Source organism: Paralichthys olivaceus, chromosome 16 (genome assembly GCF_024713975.1).
Source record: "Paralichthys olivaceus isolate ysfri-2021 chromosome 16, ASM2471397v2, whole genome shotgun sequence".
In the NCBI taxonomy this organism is placed as follows: domain Eukaryota; kingdom Metazoa; phylum Chordata; class Actinopteri; order Pleuronectiformes; family Paralichthyidae; genus Paralichthys; species Paralichthys olivaceus.
The window spans coordinates 12634885-12648925 of record NC_091108.1 but is presented as its reverse complement, the minus strand read 5'-3'; the positions used below and the strand labels follow the sequence as shown (position 1 = coordinate 12648925).

The window sequence follows — 14041 nt, the reverse complement described above, 5'->3', positions numbered from 1 at the left end:
CCAGGAGTAAATTTGATAGAGGAGCACCTGCGGGAGGTGAGGTGTCTCCGTCAGCGCCTGGAGGAGTCCATCAGGACAAATGAGAGGCTCCGCCAGCAGCTGGAAGAGAGACTGGCCAGCAGCGGGCGAGATGGAGGTACAATAACCCTCCTACTCAAAAACATGATCACTTCTTTCTCTCTAAGAGATGACATCACATTCCTTGTGTTTTGTCCAGGGGCACCAACAAACATCTACATTCAGGGACTGGACACAGTCACTCAACTGTCCAACGAGATCAGACTGCTGAAGCAAGAAAACCTGGGTCTCCAGTCACGCCTGCAGGCCAACACAGGTGCGGTATCTGAAATCCAACTGAAGTTTTCTTCTGGAGTATGTGTGTTAACTCATGTGGACTCTCCTCGTCCCTCAGACACGTGTGAGGAGGTTGTGCAGTTGCGGGAGGCCGTGTTTACAGCACGGGCCCGTCTGAAGCAGGCAGAGCTGGAGGCCGAGCAGTGGAAGGAGGAGCTGAGACGCCTTCAGACTCATAGTCAGGAGCAGGGACAGCAGATACACACACTGAGGCAGGAGAGACAGGACAGTCAGGAGAGAACCAACAGGTTGGTGCCTTGGTGAGCATCTAAATTCAGCCCTGTTTGTGTCACTTGACCTCACAGTGTTTGTTTATGTTCTTCTTCAGGCTCCAGCATGAGGTTTGTCTGCTGCAGCAGCAGCTGTGTGAGAGCAGGGAGCTCATCCACTCACTGCAGAGTGAGCTGCAAGTTTACGATCGAGTGTGTTCCAGCGCAAAGGCCAGCAAAGGTCAGGAGTGTAATTTTACACTATTTTTAATATACTACCCTTTAAACTAGGCCAAAAAATCCTTTTGATTTTAAATTATATGTTTGGGAATATCTTTTGAATTTCTGAAAACTGTGACGCCATCTCCTGGTAGCATCATGAACGACATCCTTTTAGACCCATGCACATTAGTGATAATAATTTTATTCATGTAGCATCTTTCAAAGCAGTTGTTACACAGTGTAGTATAATAAAAACAACAATACACAACATTAAAGACAAGAAGCAAATTAGTATAATGTCATTTAAAATAAAAGCAGACAAATAATATCACACAAAATCTAATCAAAGACAGCAGATTAAAAAATACAAGATCATTAAGTTTAGTTTAGTTTATTTCGTTAATTTAATTTCCGTCCAAAACATTTTTACAAAATAAAACACTTATACACATTCCATGAACACAAAAAGGAGCAGAAAGAAGAAAAATCTGAACGTTAACCTGCCCCTTTCATATACACATGACCATCCCTTTTTTTGATTTCACATGTTACATTATTAATCTTTTATATGTTAGTCAATATCCAACATCATAACATAAATGGCAATTCAAGTTTATAGTGTTTCATTATTTTTTTTCGATATTTTTGTATTTGTATTTCATTTTAATTGAATTGTATTTGAGCAACATTTTAAATCATTGTTCATAGAATTCCACACTTTCACTCCATTAACAGAAATACAGATCTGCTTTAATGTAGCGTGTGCATATAGATTTTAAAAATTCTCCTTTCAATGATCCTCACCAATTAGATTTTCTGGAAGCAAGCTATGTCCAGCTTTACAATTTTTATTGTAAAGTGATGGCAAAAGAACAGGATAAACATAAGAAATAGCAAAAAACAATCAACTAATGGCCATTTGCTAAAGGTATATTGACATGCAAGGTCAAAGCAAAGCAAACAAACATGTTCCAGACTCCCCAGTAAATGTGTATTTTCTCTTCAGGCTACATGTGTGAGCTCCCAGGTCTGCCAGTGGAGCTGGGGGAGCTGCTGGGGGAGGTGAGGAGTCTGCGGGCTCAGCTGCAAACCAGCGTGCAGGAGAACAGCGCCCTCAAACAACTAGAGCTCCACAAGCAGCTGGAGCAGAAGCTGGGTGCCGGCTCCCCTCGGATGCCCTCCCTCTCTGCCCTCACCGCCAGCCCTCAGAGAGAAAACTTCTACAGACGTCAGCTGCTGCACGGTGAGATGGGAACTTCTAGATGTCCTAACTGGTCGTCAGGCTCAGCGTGCTGTGATGTGGTTTGAGTTATGTCCAAGCCTGGTTTGTGCATCTGTGTGCTCCACAGACCCAGCTCCATCTCCACCAGTCAGGGACATTGGTCTGTTTAACTGTGGATCGCCCGGTCCTCCCTACTCAGACATGGACGACAGCCATAGCACTGCTAATGGTGTGACTTACACTGTAACTGCATGACTACAACTTAATCTTTGATTAGTTGGTTTGTTACTTAGACTGTAAATAAAGATGGACGACACCTCTCCAGTTCCCTCTGTTGTGAAGCCAAAATATCCCAGATACTGTGCTTTTGAGTCTGTGCATTAGTGATCATGATTCATGTTCATCCACTAAGGTTGGAGGAGGCTGAGTTTATGACCTATACTGCACCCAGCCACCAGGGGGTGTTCAAGATGATTTGGCTTCACTTTTGTCATGTCTTCCATCTTTATACACAGTCTATGGTTTATTAAAAGACACTTTATCATGATTCTAATGTGCCTGTTGACACTTGAATCACTCCTTAACTCCAATATAAAACAATCCCATCATATCATTTAAAGTCCTTGTATCTCCAGCAGATACTCTGGACCCTCACTCTGAGCTCGAGGGGGAGGCCCCTGACGGTTCATTTGCAAACCGAAACGGCCGCCACGCCATCGGTCACGTGGATGACTTCAGTGCTCTGCAGCAGCAAGTCCTCGAGGGTCGGAGCCTCGTCCAGCGCATGGAGACGACCCTGCAGGCCTGCCTGGGCCCACCGCTGCTGGAGGGCAACGAGAAACAGAGCGGTGATGTGGTGAGAGCCGAAGAAAGATTTTCAACAAATCACCAAATAATGGCTGCAGACCACAAATATAACTGAGTTCCTCATGCAGGTTCTGGACTATGGATATGTGAAGAGTCTGCTGTCCAACACCAGGACGCTGAGGCAGATCCTGGAGGAGTCGATGTCTCTGCTGAAGATGTTCTGGAGAGCAGCTCTGCCCAGCACCGATCCCTCCATCCAAAACCTCAAGAAGGTTTGTGATATTTCGATTCTCGTCTGATCTCTAATAGCTCTCACAATCAAACATGTTACGTAAGTTAAGTCCAACCATGGTAACAAAAGTTTTGCGTGTGTGTAGGAACAGTGTATGAAGGAGGAGATCTTGTCCCTGAAACTGCGGATGTCGGAGCAGGAGGAGGTTCTAAAGGGGACAGTTCAGAGACTGAGGAGCACCAGCCGCACCAAGGAAAACATGGAGCACTTCATAGTTAATCAGTGTAAGTGTTTCTTACAGAGAGAGAGAGAGAGAGAGAGGTGTAAAACAATAGACCTAATAAGGTAAAGGTAGACCGACAATGTTCTTTGTCTCTTTGTGGTAGTGGAGAGAGAGAAATCACGTGATTTATTGTCCACACATCTGTAATATACTGGCCTCTGTGGATTTACCTTAAAAGTATAAGTCTGCTTAATCCGTCCCAGGTCTAAATTCAAGAAAAAATCAAAAAGGAAAGTTGTTAATACTTGGGCGTATTATTATAAATGAGTTTGCTGGTTTGTTTATCATCACTTATTTGGTCTTGTAGTGTTGTAATTAAACTGTATTTGCTCTTGTTTTGCTGCAGTGTCGAGGACTCGAGATGTGCTGAAGAAAGCAAGGACAAATTTAGAGGTAAGTTTTATTCATATATACCTTCACTTATCATATTATACACGATTATATACATGGTTATTTGTGTACATATTCCATAGGTCACAGTATTTTTCTGTGTATCAGTATTGTATTGTGTGTCCCTGCTGTCCTATACGTATTCAAGTCTTTAGTATTCGTGAAGTAAATTCATCACTTTGAGCTTTTCTGTCTCACTTGTTCCTCCATACTGTATTTGTCTCCTCCTCTCATCTCCTCTCCTTACACCTGTTTTTTTTAAACCTCCAGAAGAATGAGCTGAGACTTTCCTCTCTAAGCTCCTCCTCTTCCTCTCCTTATGCTGGTAACTGTCTGACATCTCGTGGTCTTGCCGATAGGTAGACGTTGTCCCAGATACTCTATTTGAATAATTGCACTCAATCAGCATCAGTAGTGAGATTTCTCCTGCTTTAACTGTGAGAGCTGAAGTAAAGGTCTGGTGTCTGGGGCAGCTTTTACCTGAGTGTGGATTTGCTGTGTTGTCTAATAATGCTGGCGTCACCGCTTCACCATCCCGTCGAACAGACATCCTGGTTTAACTGTTCACTCCTATTATTTACTGACATTACTGCTTTAATTGTGAGACATGAATCATGGGAGGGTAGAATGCTACAATTCTGTGTCTGAGTAGAAAACAAGATGACAACACACACACACACACACACACACACACACACAGATGCATTGGTTGCCATGTTTTCTACCTGGAACTACGGTGGCCCTGAAGTGCAAATCAAGAAAAATTCGGACGGCAAAACACAATGACATTTACTCAAAACGGAAAAGGGTGATACCTGCTACCTGTTGACAAGGCTCGTCACTGATTGGACACAACAGATGTTTGGGGACGCCGGCCGACAGGGAAAACAACAGAGGAACGTGAAAACGGCATTTCCTTCCTGTTAAGAAGACAGCGAGTTCCATTCATTCAATCAGGGATGATCCCGGCAGCTACCGCCCTTTTCAGTTTATATTGTTGTGTTTTCTTACATACCATTGTGTTTTTTCTTTTGTTCCAATTTCTCGTGATTTGCACTTCATGGCCTCCATATGAGACACTGCCATGGTTGGTATGAGTCGTACATGTCTTGTCAAATGTCACAATACTGACACAAAACTCCAAACACATCTACTAAATCGTCACTGCACCATAGTGTCATGAGTATGTGTCCACTGAGTTATGGTTGAGTCTCGGTGAGTGCTAAAATAATCGGGTTTCCATGTGTGTCTGCCGTCACCATGTCACGTAAGGATGAACAAACAAACGTGTGAATGCTCAACTACTCACTCATTCTCAGCTCTTCATCTGCAAGCAGTTGCATTTTGGGAATTGATGGTATTGGGAGCTGATGAATCACAACCACCCACTCTTTTCTACTGAGTTACTTGTCTTAAAGGAATAGTTTTGCATTTTGGGAAACAAGAATTTGCCATGTTGTAGAGTGTGAGGTGAGAAGATTGCCACCACTGTGTTTTCTCAACACTACACGTGATGGAGTAGCCAGGGTTAGGGTAGCATAGCTTCTCATAAACAAAGTAAACACAAAAAACATTTAAAACCCAAAAAGTACCTCCATAGCTCAGTAATTTTTGCTTCTTTCACATTTCAAGTTTTTTATTATTATGAAGGTAAAACAAAAATAGAAAGGCTATTTTCTTCTAACAATACTTCCATATAACTTGTACTTTCACATTCTCTGATAATGTTGTGCAGTATTTACATCTTACATCTAGTGTCACATTCACAGTACAGACATTAACGGTGCACCAAATCCTCTCATCTAACTCTCTGCTCAAAGGTGAACTTCCCAATATGTAGAACTACTCCTGGAACATTTCACCTCACCAGCGGTTTGTGAGTTTTATCATGTTTGAGTGAAGTTGTATAATAATTATTTCTTGGTATCTTCTCCTTTTTGTCTCTGAACCCAGCTGAGGACCCAGGAGGTGCTGCCAGAGTGTGGCCTGCTAATCGCGGTTTCCTGAAGACCGGCGGCGCCGCAGGGGCCACAGCCGATCAGCGTCCAGCGACGAGAAAGCGCAGCAGCGAATGCCTGCTTTAGACTTTTTTTTAAGAACCAGCCTCAACGCTACCAGCTCTCTGACCTCTGTGCTCAAACAGCCAAGACCCCTCAAACCCCCCACCCCCCCTCCTCCCTGTTTCCTTCCTAACCTTTGCCATGAAAGTGCTTCCGTCCATCCCTCTCTCCCTCCTCTGGGCAACACGTGCACTGCGTTATCTGCACCTCGAGCCTTACCACACACCCCTCACTCTCTCACCTCCCCCCCTCTCCCAACTACCACCATGTCTGATTGTCTATGAGTGATGCAGGCAGCAGTTTACCTCTTGTGTGTGTGACAGAAGAAGGTGTGTGAAATGTGCCTCTGATGGATTCAGTGACGTATATCCTACTGATGGAGCTGGTTGAAGATGCTCTTAAGACGTTGACCTCAGTCTAGATCTTTCCCATCTGGTTTCAGTACAGAAAGTTTACGTTAATCATCTTAATTTGGATTAGTGCCAAAAATAAACAACAGACAAAGAGTTTGAATTGGAGAATATGAAAAAATGTAGAGAACTTTAAAATGTGATGTGTCTATAAGAGCATCCTCTCCTGACAGCCTGTGGACAGACAAGTTGTTCATGCATGTTTGAAATGGCCTGTGGGGGATATTCTGCACACATGTACACACATATCTAAATATGTGTGTATGATCGAACATAGCTCACTCAAAGACAAGACACCCTCAACCACCACTGCCACAGAAATGTTTACCCCCCATTGTGGCGCTCCTATTAACAAGGAAATCTTTTCTTTTTTTTTGCAAATGCAATGCAAAGAACAATGACGCCCACAATGTATCACTAGACGACACAGTGGAGGAATGTAGAGGAGGCAGGCGATCACTGCTACGTAGTTCAAGTGTACTATATGTGTATTTGTGGAGGAAGCTCATAAATGATATGTCAGCCAAGGGTTGGGAATAGTAGAAGAAAAAGCCAGACGACGGTTCCATTTCAGTCACAAGACTCAGTTTTCAGCTCCTGACGGGGCTTTTCGGCACCAAAGTGCGGCTGTGAAAGTAATGAAGAAAATAGTTGAGTTGAATCGTTTAAATTCTTGAGGCCACTTTCTGTTTGGTTGGATGTGATTTCTACAAAGAGGTCAAAGTGCTCAAATGGAACCAGGCTAAACGCGTATTCAAGCTCCTCTGTAGGAGTTCTCATACGAGCATGTGCAATAATAACGTTGTTTGTTGAATGATCATGCTGCACCAGGTTGTTATTATTATTATTTCTTTGCCTGACACTGGATTATTAGTCGCACTCATTATGATATTATGACACTATCAGTGTAATGACTGTACTTTTTTTCTGGAGTGTTGATGCATGAAAGAGATTGATAAATGGAAAAAAAATCTGAGCTATGGAACAGTGGATTGGCCATCCTTGCCGAAGTTTGAAATTGAAATGAACTCTAATTTCACTTTGACTTGCCATATCCATGCGAATGACAAACTATCTAATCAAACTTTTTTTGAAGTGGATCTAGAGCCACAGAGACGGTAACCGTTAACATGGGTGGTTCGATTTATTTTCGAATTGTGCGACAATTTGGACCAAAACTCAACAGTGGATTTTTTTTCTGCTTGAGTCTTATTGGTCTTTCTTTTTAGTTCAGGCCGTCCTAACATTCCCATGGTAATGGCAACATAGGTTATCAAGTTCTTATAGATGACAAACTTTGGCAGGGTACTGGTGCGGTCGTTGTTCTGTAATTCAATCACTCCAATCACTTCAATTTCACATTTAGTTTGATGTGTTGTCTTGCTGTACATTTGCCATTTTATGCTGTAAATAACCAGCTTTTTCTGTATGAACTTTTTTGTGTGAGTGTGCTTGTGTGCATGTGTGTGTGCCTGAGTGTGTGTGTGAAAAAACATCCAACATTTGCTTTTTGCAAAGTTGATCATCTGGGTAGCTGTGCAATAGCTTTATGTATTTTATTTTGATGTTAAACATCATTGTATTACACGTTTGCTACATCCACCCCCTGCGGTGTATGACTCATATGCAGTGTGTGTTAGAGGATTGTGTCACTTTGACTCGATTAGTCACATAGATAGGAAATAATCAACAATGCCTTCATGACATGTCACAGTATTGTTCTCCGATTACAAAGCTCTGGTTAATGTTGCTTCGCTCGCCTTTAAATTTAGCCCCAGAGCTTCTTCCCGCTCCGTGGTAGAAATGGCCTTAAGTTAGTGCTTGTCTACCTGAAATCGGCCAAATTAGGTTTTATTTGCGCTCAAGTCATCTGAAAACGAGAAAAGTTGCCAAGTATTTCAATTATTTCATATTTCCTAACGAAATTAATGAAGTTAAAGTGAAATGTTTTAAAGATTTGTCTACTGAAAAAAAAAAGAAAAGCCAATGACTGGAACGATTGTGAAATGCTGGATCCACAAAGCACCTTTTTAGAGCGTAAACAAAGCCTTATTGCTATTTAATAAGAAGGGAATCAAACAGCAGTTTGAAATGTATTGTTGGTCCTGAGTTGCGTATGTATATACAGCTTTTTGATTGGTGCAGGTTTTATGTGAGTGGAAAGCAGCTTTGTTTCAGATTTTGTGTATAATGAACTAGAAAGCCGATGCAGGACTTATATGGATCCTGTCTCTGATGACAGTTAACAGCGTGTTGTGTTGGCACGTATTAGCAATGAAAGATTTGGGGAAAGAATGAATAAAACACTTAAGATCTTGTGGTTTATTTTTGTTGTAGTGTTTGTTTTATATTTTCATCTCTATCTGCAAGAAGATAAATGTTTGTATGTATTTTAAATAACTGAACACCTGGCTGTTGCACCTCTGGCCACACGCAGGACTGATGTCACACCCTGAGGTGCAGTATTACAGTTTTAAGTTTATGGCAATTCAAAGTGCTTTACATAACATAACAAAGGCATCATGACAAATTGTAAAAGCAACATAACACAGAGAGAAATATATTTTGGCCCTAAACCATTCAGTTTCTGAAGTCATTTTGACAGACAGGTGTGAGGATCTTAAGACTGGTGTGATATGATCCACTTTCTTTATGTTAGTGAGGACTCGAGCAGCAGCTTTTTGAATTAGCTGCAGCTTTCTGATGGTTTTGTTTGAGAGACCTGTCAACAAAAACAAATATGTTTTTCATCTTAATACAATTGCTACGAAGCCAAAGTTAGAATTAACAGCAGTTTACTTAACGATCTACTAGTGAATATGAGAATATAAGCTTCTTACACAGAAAGACAAACAGACAGGAGTTAGGACAAGTGTGTCCTGTCTTTATTTGCAAACAGGTAAAACTCAATACATTGGATGTTCACACTGGTTCCGACTTTCAAAACATTCATGAAACAGTTGTAAAATTCAAGTTTTGGTTTTAGCCTTATATCACCACTTCCATGGAATTTGTCCATATATTCCCTTATCACATCATATCTGTCTAAAAAAATAGTTGACAAAACCTCATGGCTCAACATTCACAAAATACTTTCAGCGTCTAGTTGACCACGAACAGGATTCTTGAAATAGTGTATCAACTGTGGGTATACACTGTACTGTAAGTGCAGACAATTAACAACACGACTGACAAGAGACAAAAATAATGTTTAAAGCCACCGTACTTCAAATACAGATGAGCTGAAAAAGTTATAAAGAACACACATGTGCGAGCAAGTTTTTACATCATTTAAACTCATGGTAACTATTCACCCTCATAGCCCTGTGAAATGATCTGAAAATGTGCATCAGGTCACATTTTGAGGTGTGTGTGTACCAGAGCGCTGTATTCATGTACATTGCAGACATTCAATACATGCAAAGCAGCAAGTTGAAAGTGTTTGGGTGTACACGCATCTGTGCAGGACGATGCGTGCAACAGATACATACGGTACATTTCTATTCAATAAGGAGAGTTTGGTACAGATGCACACACACATGTAAAGCACTGCAAGTTCATCACATCTAAAAAGAAAAAGCACAAATGGGTTGGTATAGTCCAGAGAAAATACAGTACAGGAGTCGTCTGCTGCATAGTTAAAAGCTTCTATCGACGCTCCTGCTCACGGGATGGTAAAGTGGTAAAGATGTGCAGAGCTTGAATGCATGGCACATGGAACGTCATCACTGTTCAAGCAGTCTTCTGCAATACTTATATTGTGCATGTTGATATCGCAATGTCTGTAAATCTTTATTTTGTGCAGCCTTAATTAAAATCAGATACTTTTTCAGCAGTATTATTGCACTTCATATTCAAGCAAAACCAAATCTCCTGCTCCTGTCAGCAGCTCAAACTCCTATCTTTCACATTCCACATGCGCTTTCCAACAGAAACTCCACTTTAGTTTGTTAAAAACTCAAGTGAATCAGTTGAAGGAGGATGTGTGGACAAATCTAACTGTTGACACCACATGAGAAAGACTCAAAATCCCTCAGTAATGAGATCATGATCATCCACAGATCTTCAACCTGTCATGGTGGCATATGACATGGATGTGCACACACCAAAAACTTTTTGCACATCAACATGCAAATAATCACGAGGTGCAAAAGCCCAGATGCACACAGTGACGTAGTCCGTCCCTCTGTCTGTAGATATTACAGGTAAAAGCCACAGTATGGTTTTCGTTTCTGTCAGACACCCTACACACACACTTTGCTATTTTTGTTCACAGCCCTGTGCAACCTTTTTAAAAACCTAGCCACAGCCACCGGCCTTGAGCTCCCCTGTAAACTTGTTTCCGTGCAGGATTTGGCTAAATGTGATGATATAAAAAGAAAAACAGCAGAATACAAACAGGCTGCTTTCTAAAAGCACTGTGGTGCACCCAAGTTAAGGTTTAAATAGGCTTGTAAAGCAGAGAGGTGACGTATTTCTTCTTGTATCTGTGAGTCGCACTCAGCACCATCACTCCATCCTACACAGAGAGGAAAACAACAGGCAAGCTGCCATTAGTGGGAAGAACACCCACGCAGAAAATAAATGGAGACTAAGAAGAATGAGAGGTATTTCAGTTGTTTCCCCTGCACCTACCTTTATTGAGAGAGCATAAAGGTGATTTAGCATGACGTGGTTGGGCTCGGGCAGCAGGGCAGGGTCACACTGACAAGACAGAGAGGAAAGATTCACATAAAATCAGGAAATGACAACAAATAGGGAAATGGGGAGATTTAGCAGTTGGACAGTTGTAGATACTGACAGATATATTGGTGTCTTTGTTGAGTATGACTTGAAGGAGGTGAGGAGGGAGAATCGGTGGGGCTTTGAAATGCTCCTCTGGTCTGAAGCTGTACTGCTCCTGTCCATATGGACCTGGAGGGGAGCTGGACAGATCTGTAAACACACAACAGAAATAATCAAACTAATATGATGAGGTTTTCATATTTCTTAGACTTTTCCAGCTCTGATCATTTTTACTGTTTATTGAAAAAAAGTTAATCAATATAGCCAATACAGTGATGATTCCTGGGTTTAAGCCCGTCTGTGCTGGACATAAGGAAACAACAAGAAGGGATAAGCAGGTTTCAGACTTGACAAAGCCGAGCAAAATCCCCTCTGGGAGTTTAATTCTATTTTAAGGACTGATATTATTTACACACTTGTTTCATAGTCACAAAGCCAAAGTCATACATAGCAGGGAGTAAATGTAGCAACATTTCCACATTTGCACAAAAAATGTTTGCCATTCAATCCCTCTTAATCATATTTAAACAGAAATAAGTATTCTGACTAGTTAGTTTAAAAAAACAACAAACAGTCCCAAGAAAGAGGAGGAGCCTGGATCTGCAGTAATCTGGACCAGCAATGGTTATGAAGAGTTTTTACCCAGATCTGAAGGCTATTCAAATTAATGTTTCATACATTTCCAAACCATGCAGATCCATATGTGTGACCTATATTAGAACATAATAAAATGCTTGTTTTTACTTTTAAAGTTTTAATCAGCTAAATGAAAGTCAGTATAAAGAGTCTGGGTGCAGGCGGACCTGATGTGTCTGAGCACTCCAGAGAGTCAACCTGCAGGGCGTCAAACACCTCAAAGTCGGACTTCTTCACCTGGATCAGGTTGTTGATGGTGCCGAGTTGACTGGTCACTACTGGCTGCAAAGACAGAAATGTTACCAGGTGTTAACATCAGAGGCTCCTTATCCTTTCATATTTATGACATCATAGATCTTTGCAACATTCAGAGTGTGGAACAGATCCCTTTGGCATCAAAATGATGCAAGAAAAAAGAAAAACTATACAATGATGTTTTACCTCCGAGGGATCATGGACCCATTGTCCATCTACGAAAAACTTGTACTGGTGCTCTCCTTCAGGCAAATCCAGGATCGCTACAAAATCATTATGGCTTTGGAGAGAAGCAAAGTATTAGTGCAACACTAGGCTTTGTTCTCAGTTAAAACAAGTGGAAGTGTGATATACTGACATCTACAGCAAAAACAATCCTGTTTACCTCTTATTTAGCGGTATCTTTGTGTTCCAGCTGTTGAAGGAACCAGCTATGTAGACCTCCTTCCCTCCCCCTGCCCATCGGATCACAGTGGGTCGAGCCTGAGGACCAGTCTTCACCAGGTCATCCAGATCTGGGGTGAATTCTTTCTCTCCTAACGCCTGAAAGGAGGAATAAATGCAAATATTAATGTTAAGATGTTTTCAAACCTAAATAATGGCTTTGAAACCTGAAATGTGTTTATGGAGAACAAACAAGGTTCTGCATAACAATGTGTATTTCTCTATTTTTCCAGCAGTACCTTGGACTCAGGCCCATGGGTGTTGAAGATGTTCGGGTCGTCTGTGCTGTCCACCATCTTGCTGCTGGGTTCCTGGTCTTTGTGGCTGCCACTGCTGTCGGAGCGATGAGATTTGGCTCCATGGCGATCTCCAGACACCCTGTCACTTGTATTGCCCATGATGCCTCACTATTTAAAATGCTGCTGAAAGAAAAGCTCATTTCAAACACTCATACAAGTCTCATATATATGCTTGATTTTTTTCCATTAAGATCCATTAATCATTCCCTGGGATATAAGCGAAAATGTCAAAATCAAAATAACCCATCATGCAATGTTAAAGAAAACTGACAAAAAAAAGTCCTGGATATGCCACCTGTTTCAGATTTGCACCAAAATCTGTTCATCAGTTCTTTCCTGGCAAATTTCACATCCTTCCACCAAGTTTCTCTGTAATCCGTCAAATTGTTTTTGCGTAATCTTGCTTACAAACCAACAAACAGAGGATAGCGAACATAATCTCCTTAGTGGAGGTTACTTGAAAGCAAATTAAAACAACGCAGGCTGTTAATGGAATCTGTAGCAAACAATATAATAGCTGGTGTTAAATGCATGTTTGAATGCTTGGTAAGTTCAGTGAAGCTGTTCAAAGATCAGTTTTATCAAAGCAGAACATTGAGATACCAGCTGATTACCTCAAGTGTACAATCATGACAATAAATAACAAACTGGAGATGAAACTAAATTCAAAACAAGGACAGAGGACCAGTTTCCAGATATGTTAACAGTGAACACAATGTGCAGCAGTCAGGTTCAACCACAGGGCTCAAGGCTTCTCCAGGAAGGCTAAAAGATTTATCAACAGACGAGACAGATCAGACACTGTGACTGTCTGCAAGCTGTCAGCCTGAACTTGGTCACACAACAACAACAACATCATCATAACAAACACACACAGAGCTGCACAACACAAGCAACCAGTTCGATCTTCAATCACAAACAGTCCGAAGAGCACACATGTAACCTACCACGGTGTCGCCCTTCTGTCTGTGGCCGCTGAAGATTACTGGGGAATATTTTTAGCTGCTGCTGTCAGTTAAGCTAGCAGCTAGCCGTCACTCTGCGACAGCTAGCAAGCTAACTGTGCTAATTATTTACAACGTCGGTTTTAGTTTGAATGCAACGCGACGAAAAGTGGCCGCGTTCGTGGTGTCAGCACCGAGGAGTGAGGGTCAGACTCACCGACAGCAGCTGCTGTTCTCCGGCAGGTCGTTCTGGGCTCAGGGTCCAACACCTCCTCCTCTTCCTCTTCCTCACAACAACTGCTGCAGCCCCGCCGTGCCCCGGCTGTCTAGTGAGAGCGGCGAGGACGAGGAGGACGAGGAGGAGCTCCACGTGGTTGATATCAGCAGAGAGAAGGAGAAACTTTTGGAAAGATTCCAGTGAGGAAACATGAAGGTCATTTACACACACTGTCGTGCAGCTGCTGTACAGATACACTGAGATTACAGTTC

The 14041-nt window shown here is 41.8% G+C and overlaps 2 protein-coding genes across 16 annotated transcripts in view; one reads left to right on the top strand and one right to left on the bottom strand.

Moving 5' to 3' along the window:
• Window positions 1–8514, top strand: part of LOC109645330 (myomegalin-like) — a 41784-nt gene extending 33270 nt beyond the window's left edge. For 7 of the 12 annotated variants that reach the window (XM_069511901.1, XM_069511902.1, XM_069511893.1 and 4 more), the window contains 12 exons: window positions 5–136; window positions 218–334; window positions 413–602; window positions 683–804; window positions 1792–2028; window positions 2135–2236; window positions 2643–2863; window positions 2943–3086; window positions 3192–3330; window positions 3676–3722; window positions 3990–4044; window positions 5673–8514. In XM_069511901.1, the coding sequence (XP_069368002.1) occupies window positions 5–136; window positions 218–334; window positions 413–602; window positions 683–804; window positions 1792–2028; window positions 2135–2236; window positions 2643–2863; window positions 2943–3086; window positions 3192–3330; window positions 3676–3722; window positions 3990–4044; window positions 5673–5803 (1637 nt within the window). In that variant the 3' untranslated portion in view covers window positions 5804–8514. The remainder of the gene's footprint in view (window positions 1–4; window positions 137–217; window positions 335–412; window positions 603–682; window positions 805–1791; window positions 2029–2134; window positions 2237–2642; window positions 2864–2942; window positions 3087–3191; window positions 3331–3675; window positions 3723–3989; window positions 4045–5672) is intronic. The other 5 variants (XM_069511892.1, XM_069511896.1, XM_069511895.1 and 2 more) reach the window with 5 other exon arrangements.
• A 533-nt stretch (window positions 8515–9047) lies between these two features.
• Window positions 9048–14026, bottom strand: prkab2 (protein kinase, AMP-activated, beta 2 non-catalytic subunit). Of its 4 annotated transcripts, none has more exons than XM_020108331.2 (8): window positions 13556–14026; window positions 12549–12731; window positions 12251–12408; window positions 12052–12145; window positions 11778–11892; window positions 10991–11124; window positions 10825–10893; window positions 9048–10708 (listed from the first exon to the last, which is right to left on the bottom strand). In XM_020108331.2, the coding sequence occupies exons 2-8, from the start codon at window positions 12705–12707 to the stop codon at window positions 10631–10633; spliced, it is 807 nt and encodes a 268-aa protein (XP_019963890.1). In that variant the 5' UTR covers window positions 12708–12731; window positions 13556–14026; the 3' UTR covers window positions 9048–10630. The 4 variants fall into 4 exon arrangements, with proteins under 4 accessions (XP_019963890.1, XP_069368006.1, XP_019963881.1 ...); XM_069511905.1 differs by having other exon boundaries at window positions 12549–12728; XM_020108322.2 differs by having other exon boundaries at window positions 13770–14025.
• Window positions 14027–14041: the final 15 nt, after the last annotated feature.